General features: G+C 41.5%; 2 protein-coding genes across 2 annotated transcripts in view; both read right to left on the bottom strand.

Annotated features, from left to right (window-relative positions):
• LOC144512794 (beta-1,3-galactosyltransferase 1-like) overlaps positions 1-6,893 on the bottom strand; it is an 88,032-nt gene extending 81,139 nt beyond the window's left edge. The window contains exon 1 of the mRNA XM_078243729.1: positions 6,775-6,893. The gene's annotated coding sequence lies outside the window, so the exon portion shown is untranslated. The remainder of the gene's footprint in view (positions 1-6,774) is intronic.
• Positions 6,894-10,596: 3,703 nt separating this feature from the next.
• xirp2a (xin actin binding repeat containing 2a) overlaps positions 10,597-12,307 on the bottom strand; it is a 50,228-nt gene continuing 48,517 nt past the window's right edge. The window contains exons 9-10 of the mRNA XM_078243821.1: positions 11,229-11,362; positions 10,597-10,686 (exon numbers count right to left, since the gene is read on the bottom strand). Coding sequence (XP_078099947.1) covers positions 11,268-11,362 — 95 coding nt within the window. The 3' untranslated portion in view covers positions 10,597-10,686; positions 11,229-11,267. The remainder of the gene's footprint in view (positions 10,687-11,228; positions 11,363-12,307) is intronic.

The following is a 12,307-nucleotide window of genomic DNA, read 5'->3' as shown; positions in this document are numbered from 1 at the left end:
TTTACATACAGGCCTCGTAGGATGAAGACACCTAAACATGCATTAAGTGTATCGAACATATGTAAATAATTGGTGCTGCAGCTAGTTTGTCTAAGATTAATGATGTTCCGTATGGTGTGCACACATAATTCTGCAAACTCTATATGTCCACTGAGGAATGTGAGAGCAGATGCTTTATTGAAATCAACCATGCATATATGCAGCCGGATGTCAATATCACCTACTGAATTACGCCGAAAGCAGTAGGAAATGTTTTGACATATAGCCTCGGAAATAAAAGTAAATGTCCTCCTCCATGGTGGATGAGGGGCGGGTTGCACTCTCTGTATTTATGTAATTTAGCTGAAGAACTTTAAAACAGCATGACTTTGACTCCTGATCCCATTCCCCAGGCACCCCGCTGCTATATCAGTATGGAACAATGTTGGCCTCCCCTAAAGTGGATTAGAGTGAGGAGGGGGAGATCAGACAAAAAAAAATGATGCTTTTTTTCTTAGTCACTAGCATCTGCCTTCAAAAGGGAAAGGCATAGTGGAAGCACAATGCTACATTCCAACATGTCTTCCAAAAGTCTTTATTTTTGGAGAAAAACAGCCTTCTTATTGGAGCATGAATTTTAAAAACAGATGGTTCTGAATGTGCTTCATACACCACAGGGTTTCCTAATATGCTCAACATAAAGTTTCAATTCACAGCCTCAAAATTAGAGCGACAAAGTATCCACGCGGTAGCAGAGATAAGGTGTAAGCATGCCCCATCACAAACAAGGCTTCCTAGTATTATAAACGCAGTGCTCTCGGATGCGAAACAGCCTGTAGAGTTACACAGGGAGACGGCTGATATGGTTCTCACCCTTAATATCCACCCCCTATTTGACCACGCTAACGGAAATCCAATAATCTACCTGACCGAGGGGGGAGGGGAGGGACTGGGAGACAGCAATAGTCATAGCAGCCAGCTTGGCAAACTGGCAAAGTCCCGTCATCGGAACCCAATCAACAGAGCTAGGAGACTCCACCCTGCACTCATCCCATGCCAACTGTGGTGGCGGCGTGGGATGAGCAGGCTTTGCAGCAGAGCCTTGCGTGTGGAAATGGGAAGGCAACAGCAGCCAACATGCAACTGCAGCTGGTAGAGTATGAGATAACAGGATGCAGGGGGTGTGTGTGGCATGAAGCTAGCACAGCGCTGCTCTCCCTCCCTCTGATCGGCTATGTGATACAACTACAATTAGGGCTGAAAGATGTGAGGAAAGTATGCGATATGCAATAACGTTGTTGAATATCGCGATAACGATATTACTCGCAATAAATAAACAGATATTAATGTGTACTCAGTTCTGCATTTCTGCTGTTGACAGTGTTCTGCTAAAAAAAAAATACAACAAATGCTTGTTGAATTTCAAACAAATGAAAGGTAATCATTTCCAATATTTAGAAATGATGCCCTTTAATTAAACAAATTGAACATTGAATTGAATATAAAAAAGGCACCACTAAAAAAAGGAATGAAAGTTACATTTTATAGTGAAGTTTTCTACTGATATTTTTCAACTAACTCAAAAAGACTCCCTGAGTGCCTTTCGTGATATGTGCCTTTCGCAATGTGTTTATTGCGCCAGTTGATATCACGATGGCGATTAAAAAAACGATATATTGTGCAGCCCTAACTACAGTCATAAAAATAAACCGCCATGACACTAAGAGCTGTGCACAAAGAGAATAAAATGCGATTCAGCACTTAACCAAGACTCCTCCAACAATCTCAACATTATCGAACAGTGTAATCAGCTGGCTGTTTAATCAGGCGGCTGCAGCAGGAAGTTACTCACTTCATCAAGCTGAAATGTTTTTGTTTTGTCTTTAGTAAAAAAAGAGAAGATGTCTGCCAGCTGAGCATTTTGGTTAATAACAGTGTATTACTCCTTATCATTTGTCATTTTTGTAAACAAAAAGTAAAATGGGTGACACCACATTATTTAGTTTCTCCCTGCTATTACTTTAACTGTGGGAGCCATGTTGTTGTGTCCAAAATCCAGGAACCATAGCCAGATAGAAACAGAAGGGCTGAATGATGAATCGTTTTCAAATCCAAATTTGAAAGAATGGGATTAGCTAATCGTGACACCGCGATTAATCGAATGTTTGGTTCAACATTTTTTATTCCTATTTTTATTATTATATTAATGTTTTTTTCATAAGATGAGTGCTGGAATAACGTTACATATAACAGATTGTTTACAGAATTTTTTTTTTTTTTTTCGGTGGACTTTCCATTTATTTTGTATAACTTTATTGACATCGACAACATGATCGTAGAGGGTGCAATATGTAGATGCTGCTGTTGAACAGAGGCATATCAGAAATTCCAGTTTACAGGAAAGTACTGATATTTTTCATTGGAATGGTTTTTGTATTATTATAACTTTAACTTTGGTGATACATGTCCTGTGTTTGACTGTTCAATGTTCCATGCTTATTAAAAGAAAAACACTTTTTGCTGCCTAATTATTTCCATGTTATCATCCTTGCTTAAGAATATAGAGCAGTTTTGATGGTGTCTCATGTTATAATGCTCAATGACATTTTTGACGTTTCATCTGTTACACAGTGAATATTGAACTTTAGCTACACTAAAAAAAAATAATAATCACATATCAAATCGTAATCGCAATATCTGGCAGAAAAATAGCTATTCGATTTTTTTTCCCGAAAATATTCAGCTCTAATAAACAGCCAGGATATGTATTGTTTTGTGCCGTGTTGTTGAAAGGCCTGCTGGGCAAAAATCGGTACGATCACAGTATGGTGTTGTTGGATTTCAATCCATCATCTGTGCCCACAGTCATATGCAGAACTGGAGACACGCGTGGCTAAGCTCCGGCCAACAAGATTATGAAATGATCCAATAAACTTTGGATGGCAGTCACAGACATGATCACAACTAGCAGAGCTCGACAGATGAAACACACAGCTCTCTGTGCAGCTCTCCAAAGCCTTCTCCACAGAGACAGAGCGAGCAGAGCAGAGCAGGGCTGAAAGAGAGGGAGCCAGTGTGGAGGAACAGCATAGGCCGGAGCAAACCAATGTGAAACTAGCAAAATGCCCTCTGAGAAAGAAAAGAATCACAGGGAAATCCTACAGCCACAGCGGCACAAAACTCAAGACCTTATAAAAGATGACAGCTTTGCAAGTTAGAGCCTCCTCCTATCAGTAATTGCAGTGTAGCCAGGCAGTCTAAGTCTAATGCATTGTAAATTACGAGTTGTTACACAGAAACCATTAATTCTGCATGAAAACAGGCAACTGGGCACTGCTCTCCTCCACTGGTTTGCTTTCCCATGTGCGATTAAATTGAACTATTTGGTCATTCATTATTTAGAAAGAAGGCCAATTGAATAACAATAATGCGATACTTTACTGATCCCCCTGAGGGAAAATGGTCTTTTCGTTTGCCCTGCCTCTGGAAGAGGTCGACAGTTCCAGCACCCTCTGGAGAGATGTTCAAGGAGGAGGAGAGAATTTAAAGGATCTTACTGCTCAGTGGGAGGGACACCAATTAACCGGCAAAAAGTTTTTTTGAGCGAATACATGTTTATATATTAGTTTAAAACAACACTGGAGGAAAATAACGTTTTAACAGTCTTGAAAAGGTGCGAGAAGGCGATACAGCCGCCACATGTTGACATGTGCCGCGTGTGGAAGTCTGTCTTAAATGCTTTGCGTTACATATTGGATAAATGTTTGGCTCACATTTCCCACTATGTATATTTAGCATTTTGTTACTGTCATTCTGTCAGTTAAGCAGCCACCTGGTTGCAAACAGGGAAGCAATGTACTGGAAAAACCCAACATTAGCATTGAGTATTGGGGTATTGTCCAGCTGTGTGTATTAAAGGAAAATTCAGCCTTGGATATTTGAAAGTCATCATCCTGATTATGCTCAGTGCAAAGAGGAAGTCATTTTCTTTACTTTCCCTACACAAAATGTGTCTAAACCTGATGATATCAATCACAGGTGGTCAAATGGCTATATGAGATATGCTTGCCAACTAGTCCACAATCATTTACCGGTGGCTGTGATTGCGGCCATGCCCCTTACTCAGCAGAGAAATTTGTATCTCTTTGTCTTTTATGATGGATTTCTCCCTGTATTATGCTTGCAATTTGATGCAAAAAGACTGAGTGACTGACACCAAATCCTGATGAGGAATGGCAGAGCAGGTTTGCCAAACACAAAATTAAACCAATGGCAGTGACGACGGAAAAAAAGCTCAATTTAACATATACTAAAGCAGCATTTTCCAAGGGAGAATCTGGCAAAACAGCATATGTTCCCCGGGGGCACCAAAATGACACTGCACGCCGTGACAAACAGCAATCCACGAACTGACAGATTTTCCCTTTAAATTGCGTTGACAAGAAAAAGCAGCGGCAAAAGCATTAAGTGCACTATAATTGTGAACGAGTTAACAAGCTGGTTTGTAATACACTTCTCTATTGGGCTCTTTACAAACGTCATTCATCACGGTCACATACAGTTTATCTCATCTGAGTGAGCCTTGTTGCACCATAAAATCGAACTCCAATCACTTCCAGGACAAAAATATGATGTACCTAGGGGGACTCTGGTCTTGCCCGAGGGCCTCTTCCAGATTCATTTTAGCCCCAAACAAATCTTCCTATTCCCTTTCCTATTTGGCACTACAAGTCAGATTAGCATCACGTTATTTAGTGTGGAACTAAGATTTAACATTTCAAAAGACCCATTGACTCTAACAGACAGGATGCCTTCACATATTAAACCCCACACACAGGGGTTAAATGAGTTAAAAGCAGCCTGTTACATTCATGCCCAGGGGCTTGCTTCCACTCACAGGATGTCAATAAGATGTAGTTCCCAACACAGCATAGGCCTACATAAACCGCCTATTTATAAATGGAAGGGCAGTGAAAGGGTAATAGTGATGTACTGTGATTGCTTTTTTTAAAAGGTTTTAACCCTTGTCTTTTTTTTTTTTTGGGACCTACAGCCTCTTAAGGAGGACAATCTGAGGGGCTCCTATTAACACACAATCATCAACAGCAGTGGTACAGTATAACGAGGAACTGATTAGCTGGGATCTAAACCTCAATTCTGTAAATACCTTTCCAAATTTTGAACATGTGTAGGATCTTTAGTGACGGACAATGATTTATATCAAGATTGGGCTTTATCAAACCGAGGCAGTCCCAGCCTGCCAAAGAGAAACATGGAAATTGAAGTCAAGCAAGCTGAGATCAATTAACAGTTTTTTTAGAAATACAGAATCAGTTCTATCACGCTCAGTGCAGCAAACTAGACCTCCACAACTGTGTTCATCACTGTCATCTGCAATCATCCATGCGTCGAGTACCTATTTTGATGTCATTGCCTAATTGAGATTAAACCACTGTATTCCATGTCATAGGTGATGAATGGAGGACTGTGGGACATTTGTAATTAAATTGAACATCTTCCCCCGCCACAATATCAGTATATGGTCATGTGCCAGCAGACAGGCTTAAATGAGAGAATTTGGCAGGGCTGACGGTATTAACGACCCAGGCGGTGGTGTAAGGTTGAAAGCCACAGTGCTCACAAAAGAGATGGGCTTGCTTCTCTGGTATTATACTCCATGGCAAGAAACAACGTGAAGAAGTATTGATGTAACCACTTCAAGGAGCGGTGTAAATCCAAACAAGAGGATCAGTCCTGTAGGAGGGAGATGAGTTTGAGATCTGTGGCATTTATGTCTCAAAGCAACTGTCAAAATAACTGTCTAGAAATGGATTTCCAGAGGCTTAGGCATACTGTTCACAGCGAGCAAAAGACACTGGCTGTGAATTGTTGTTATATGACTCCTCGACCAGAAGGTAAAATCCCAAATGAGCAGCTTGCCACAGAGGGTTATATCCCCCGCTTTCCATCTCTACTGACCCTTTCATACAAAAAAAAATAAAAAATACAGTAGCAGTATCTGACAGTGATAAAGCACAGCATGGTGACACTCATCCCTTTATGCAATGAAACAGAAGGCTGATGGATTGTACTAGTTCATGTTAACTGACGTGGATTAGCAGCCAGAAAAATCACTGGACTTGATATTAGGCTATAAAGTGCACAGCATTATGAAATGCACAATGCTCTTATCTACTTATCTGGCTATGCTGTCTCTGCCTTGCTCGCTTATCCTCTCTCACACACACACACACACACACATACACACAAATAAATCAGACACAGTCGATCCAACTTTAAAATTAAATACTGACATGCACTGGAAACAAAGAAATTAAGCCTATGAATGATATCAGACCTGAGCACTCTAACCTGATATAGGTTATAACCTGAATAGGTAGCCGCTCCAAACAACGCTACCTAGCCGCTGTACAGCAATGCATCCAAAAAGACAAACTGAAACGTGTTCAAGTAAACCCTCAAAAGCAAGTTTAAAATGCCACTGTTACCACCGGACAGTTCAGTAGAAATCCCCCCCACCCCCCAAAACAGCCTTCTTCGCCACAGGGGGAGGACGCATTAACTGCCACAGCAAAAGGTCAAATAGCGCATCCATAAACAAAACGGCACATGATGGACTTGGCGTGCCTTTAACTCAATTTCAGTTCCAAAAACAGCATCCGTCCGGCGGAGGGAGAGCGCCTCACTGGAGCGAGCAATTAGTGCCTAGAAAGCGTGCAGCACACTACACAACGAATAAACGCAGCATTTTCTTCAGCATTTCTGCACACCCACCTGTGTTGTTCTCCGTGTCCCGTCGATACAACTTGTCCTAGTAGCCGAGCAGCGTCCGCTCCACACCGCGCGGATTCCTCCTCTGCTCTGCTCTGTTCTGTTCGGCGTCTCGCGCAGCGCTGCACGCTCCTTCTGGAGTGGAGGGGGGAGGCTGCAGCCGGCGGAGGAGAGCAGGCGCCTCCGTCCAATCAGCGGCCGCCTTTTGGGGAGGAATCGCAGCCAATCGGCCCCGGCCGGGAGCGAGGAGCATGATGCTGCTTTGTTTAACGGGAGATTTGCTTTCAAGAAACGGAGCGGCCGCTTGTCATGCTCAGTTGATCTGATGGCATCGCATCTGGGCAAACAAAATAAAACCCACGTCCCGCTTTAACTGTAGGAGAGGTTTTACGGGAGTTGAATGACTGACTGGTTCTGTTAAGGACATCCTTATTTGATTGAACAGTATTTTCAAGCCAATCTTGCAATCACTGAAACAATTAGATGATATATTGATCACTAGCAAATTGTCAACAGCAATTTGATAATCGACTTATCATTTCAGTTTAGTTTTTCTCACTTTTTGCTGGTGTCTTTAGTCTTTCTTCTTTTTTTTAATTTTTTTTACCAGTAAACTAAATCTATGTGGGTGTACCAAATAAATCACTCTGACTTCACTGTGTGAGCTTTTGTGAGTGGCATTGTTCATCATTTCTGACCCTTAATAACAAATTAATCAGTTAATTGAGAAATAATTGGCAGGATTATTAATAATTAAAATAGTCATCATTTGCTGACCTGAATCACTCCTCCTCTCCAGACTTGCAATGAAAAGCATTCAGCATGGCTGAGTTGGACCAATCAAGTGGCTACTACTAAAAACAATGTTTTTACTAGAGTTGACAGGAAATGTAACAAAGGTCCCTGGTCATATTCAACCCAGGACCATTGCTGTTCATTTGGGATAAGCTACAAACTACCATGGTAGAATATTGCATCAAACCTTCCCAAAATGCTATTTGAGCTGAATTATAAGAAATAACTTCACACCATGCCTTGGGTTTATCAGACCTAACTAACCCAGAGGGCTAGAGAACTGTATGATGAAACTCTGAGGGACTCTGCAAAAGAATTACTATAGAGATACAACTAAAAACATAAAAAAAAACATATGGGGATGTGGTCACGGTTATAAGACAGACCTGGAAACATGTGAACCTGCCCTTTAGGCTTTGGTGATCGATCAGGCTGGGCTGCAGAACACCCTGTTTGGCTTATGGGTAAATCACCAGTCTTGGGTATCTTCAACAGCTGTACACTGGGCAGTTTTTATTATTGTTTCCTCTTCTTTCTGATTGAATGGGCAGTTGTCTGGGTTTGTAATTATTTGGCAGAAGGATAAAACGAATAAAAACATACGAAACTGTATCTACTTTGGATTGTCAATAAAACACTACAGGGGGGAAATAGCCCAATTAAAAAGATGCCAAACTGCATTTCAGGAGAGGATGCTGAATTATTGAAATAGCAACAGTGCTTCCCCAACTTAAAGGAGCTGTCAGCACAATGTAGCATGACGACCCACAGTGAAATTGTAAAGCCATCACTTTTCTGACACTAGTTTATTTTGCTGGTTTAATTAACATTGCAGTATATTCTCGTTGCAGCCAATTACCCATAGTGTTCAAACTGAAACTGAGAAGGAGAACAAAATCTGTCAGAGGTGACAAAAGCTACCTAATGGAAAAATCTGTAACTCCTACATCAGGCCTGCTCTCAGTGAAAATCAATACGCCTTTCGCCAAAGAGATCTCAGCTGAACTGTGTTATCTAGCTAGGTCATATATCAGACTAGCCAGCCACACAAAGGGGACACAGCTAAGTACCAGTACTGCTCCCGCATGTCTGTGCACCTACTAATTAAAAAGTCATATATTGTCGAGTTCATGAAGCTTTATTTCACCCATAAAGACATAATAGAAAACAGGAAAACCTCTTTATTCAGCCACAAAAGAAAGCTGACAGCCATCCATTCAAAGAAAAACAGTTTGTAATTAATGCACATATTAAAAAGTTTAAAATATAGCCCTGTTTTGATCAATCAGCAAAAACAGATATGCAAACTAAGTAAAATACAAGAAAAAATAACCACTTTCCATTTCTCTGCACACCAGGTGCATTCAATCAAACAAAGCTAAATATTGAATAAAAGAGCAGCAGAACAATTTTAAAACCCAGTACAAAAACACTTGATTAAAATCAGAGCAGTTCATCTCTCCATGGACATAAATGTGAAATTACAACGCTGCCTGATTATTAGCTGAATGGGCCGAAGGGGTTCAAGAGTTGTCGCTGTCATCGTCGTCGTAGTATCTGTTCCTCTTGATCTGCTCCTCCACTGTCAGGGCGTCGTTGTCGTCGTCTGCCCACAGAGACGTGCCACCGCTGCCTGCTCTGTAGTTTGAGGCAAAGCTGTCACTGCTCTCATCCCTTCCCCTCACATCTCCCGCTTTATCTGCGCTTTCTCTCGCCGCCATCCCGAAATCCAAAAGGTCATCCAGTGTCGACACCGGAGGCGTCTCCCCGGCAGATTGACTGAAGATGTCGGATCTGAAATCAGATAGCAAGCTGGAGCTGCTGGTGCTTAGGCCAGCGAAAATGTCCTCGAGGAAGCTTGATGTGCTAATCTTTGGCTCGGTGGCCTCGTTTTTGAAAGTGAACGTTCCCTCTGCTGTGTCTGTGAAGAAATTTGTGTCTGTGGCTTCAGTACATTTGGCACCCGCTGGCACAAAACCATCATCCCTCTGTGCCAATTGCAGCACGTCGCTTGGCATCCATTTTGATTCTTCACTGTGATCGGCTTGGAAGAAATCGGTTGTTCTCGTTGTATCTGTCAAAAAAAGTGACTGGTTTTCCTTTTCCTCATCCTCGCTAAGCCCTTGAAACAGGATGTCACGCTCCAGCAGGGTCTGGTCATAATTATTGTTATTGTTGGAGTTTGCATTCAGTGCCTGTCCTGCAGTGGCCTGCTCATCTATTAAAGTGACCTTTACCGCCTCCCCATTGTTCATACTATCGTTCTTTTCTTTATCTATCTCCTCCTGGCTTTCCTTCATGCCCTCTGCACTTTCTGTCTGTCCATCATGTCCATTTATGTTCACTTGCTCCACCCTTTCTGCGCTTTTCTCTCCATTCTCCTGCAGCCAGTCCGTGCTCTCCACAGCTCCGCCACCATTCCCTGCGCTTTGTTCCTTCTCTTCCACTCCAGGGTGCACTTCAGAGTCCATTTCAGAACCCACTGGTGCCACAGACCCGGAGCCACTGTTTGACTCTTTGGTTTCTCGAGTGCGAATGACACTTGTTGGTTCCTCAGCGACTGCTAGGGGGGAGGCCGAAGCCTCTGACTGTGCTGGAATCTCTTCAGGCTTTTTAACATTCTCTGTTGAACAGGTACTCTGTTGCACCTTTTGTACTTTAGCTGCGGGGATATTGGTCACCTTTGATGAAGGCCTCATCGGCTGATTGAATGGTTCATTTTCCTGAGCTGAGCCCTCCCTGGGGGGCCACGATGGCTTAACCAACTTCAACTCCTCCTCTATGTTGAAGGGTTTCTTTGGAGATTCAGATTGAGGAGGCCACACTACCGACATCTTGGTTGTGAGCTTTTTGCTTTCCTCCTCTGATTTTCTTACGTCTTCATCCTTAATAACTAGTGTGCTCTGAGCGGTGGAAGATCTGGAATCCATGACTTTCTTCTTGGGGGACGGCGATTTGACTTTTGTGTGTTCAGCTGAATTCTCCTGGTTCTTACTATTCCATAGTTCTTTGTGTGGTTTCTGTCCAAATCCCTCGTCATAATTTCCTTTGGATTTGAACAGCTGCGTGTAGTGTGGCTTGCAGTACATTCGTCCATGGAGAGAGGCATAGTTACCAAGACTATTAAAGAAAGAAAGAAAACAAGAGGTTAGAGTCGTGCAAACACTGGAAAAAGACCACTTCTCATAAAAGTTCAAAAGTACAAAAACAACAACAATGAATACAAGGTGTTTTTGCTTGTAATAAATAGAAATCTGTGTGTGTGTGTGTGTGTGTGTGTGTGTGTGTGTGTGTGTGTGTGTGTGTGTGTCGGAAAGGTGTGTCAGATGTTTGTTGGGTGACCATACAGATGTTTTTTTATGTTTGTGTTTTTTAATGTTATCTGTTGATTGTTGGAGCAGACGATGCAAGACAATAAAGTTTTATCTTATCTCTTATCTTCTGTTTTTTTAAGACTCTTTCACTTAACAAGATATTTAAGATGCATCATCTAAAAAAGAGTCCCTATGTCTCACTGAAATATTACTTGTTAGGTGAAAGTGTCTTATATTAAGTGTTATTAGATATTTTGACTAGAAATTAGATGAATATACTTGGTAACATTTTGCTTTTTGGTAGTGAAGACAGTCGACGAATGCTTTTGCTCGGTGAAATAGCTTTACCTTAGTTTGCCTCTGCAGTGCTCACAGCGAAAGCAGCTTTTATGGAAGTTTTGTTTGTCTGCGATCAGCGATTCCATCGGGTACACCCTCTTCCAGCACACCCTGCACAGTTCGGACTCTGGAACGCGAATCTTCTGCAAAGAAATGAGGTAACGCTTTAATTTACAGGGTCGTCATTTCCCTTATTTCCTAGGAAATTTCCTGAAGAGAACCACGTCATTTGGTACAAAATCATAGGCAATATAAAGATGTTCAGTTGGTACATTTCTAATTAATTTGTTTAGTTTAAGCTAGAGCAGTGTTTCCCCAACCTTTTAGGCTTGTGACCCCTCCACATTAAGCAGCGTGGGCTTGTGTATAGATATAGGAAAGTCCCAAAAAAGTTTGTACAACAGCAATTATTTTTGGGTTATTCTTATCTCTTTAATAATCTTGTGACCGTTCTGATTTATCTTAGGGCCACTCGGGGGGTTCATGACCTGCAGGTTGGGAACCACTGACCGAGAGAGTCTTTAAAGCGAGACAAATAATATGAATGTTTATTTACTGGGGGTTTAACTAGAGCTATGCCTATTCTTTATCAAAAATTACTATCAAATCACAGAGCTCTTTCCAGGAAAGTTAAAATCATTGTTAGGAGAGTGTTACCAAAGGAAAAACACACTATTCAACCGGCAAACAAAATTAAACTGTAACTGTGTGCATCAACATAATGTGGACCCTTCTTCTGTATGTGTCAGAATATGTACTGCACTGTAATTAGCATCCGCATTGCAATTGCAATTATTGTCTAAAAAGGGCTTGTTTTTGAAGGTGTGAGAGTCATTTTCATAATTACTGCAACAGCTTTAAAAATGTGAATAATTTAATGTTTTAAAACGTTACTTTAGTTTAAAATCCACTTCATGAACATGGAATAAAAGGTGAAGCCTTGTCTTTAACTGAAGAATAAAAATAATGAAATTGTTTATCTTCTTTCTGGAGATATTTCAAGCTGTTCTCTGCATCACACACCCAGGCATAAGAAATGCAAGTTTAATATGTTGCCGTCGTTGACAGCTTCGCACATCAGAAGCATG

This window comes from Sander vitreus, chromosome 24 (assembly GCF_031162955.1).
Source record: "Sander vitreus isolate 19-12246 chromosome 24, sanVit1, whole genome shotgun sequence".
NCBI lineage: Eukaryota > Metazoa > Chordata > Actinopteri > Perciformes > Percidae > Sander > Sander vitreus.
This window is presented reverse-complemented; position numbering and strand designations above follow the sequence as displayed.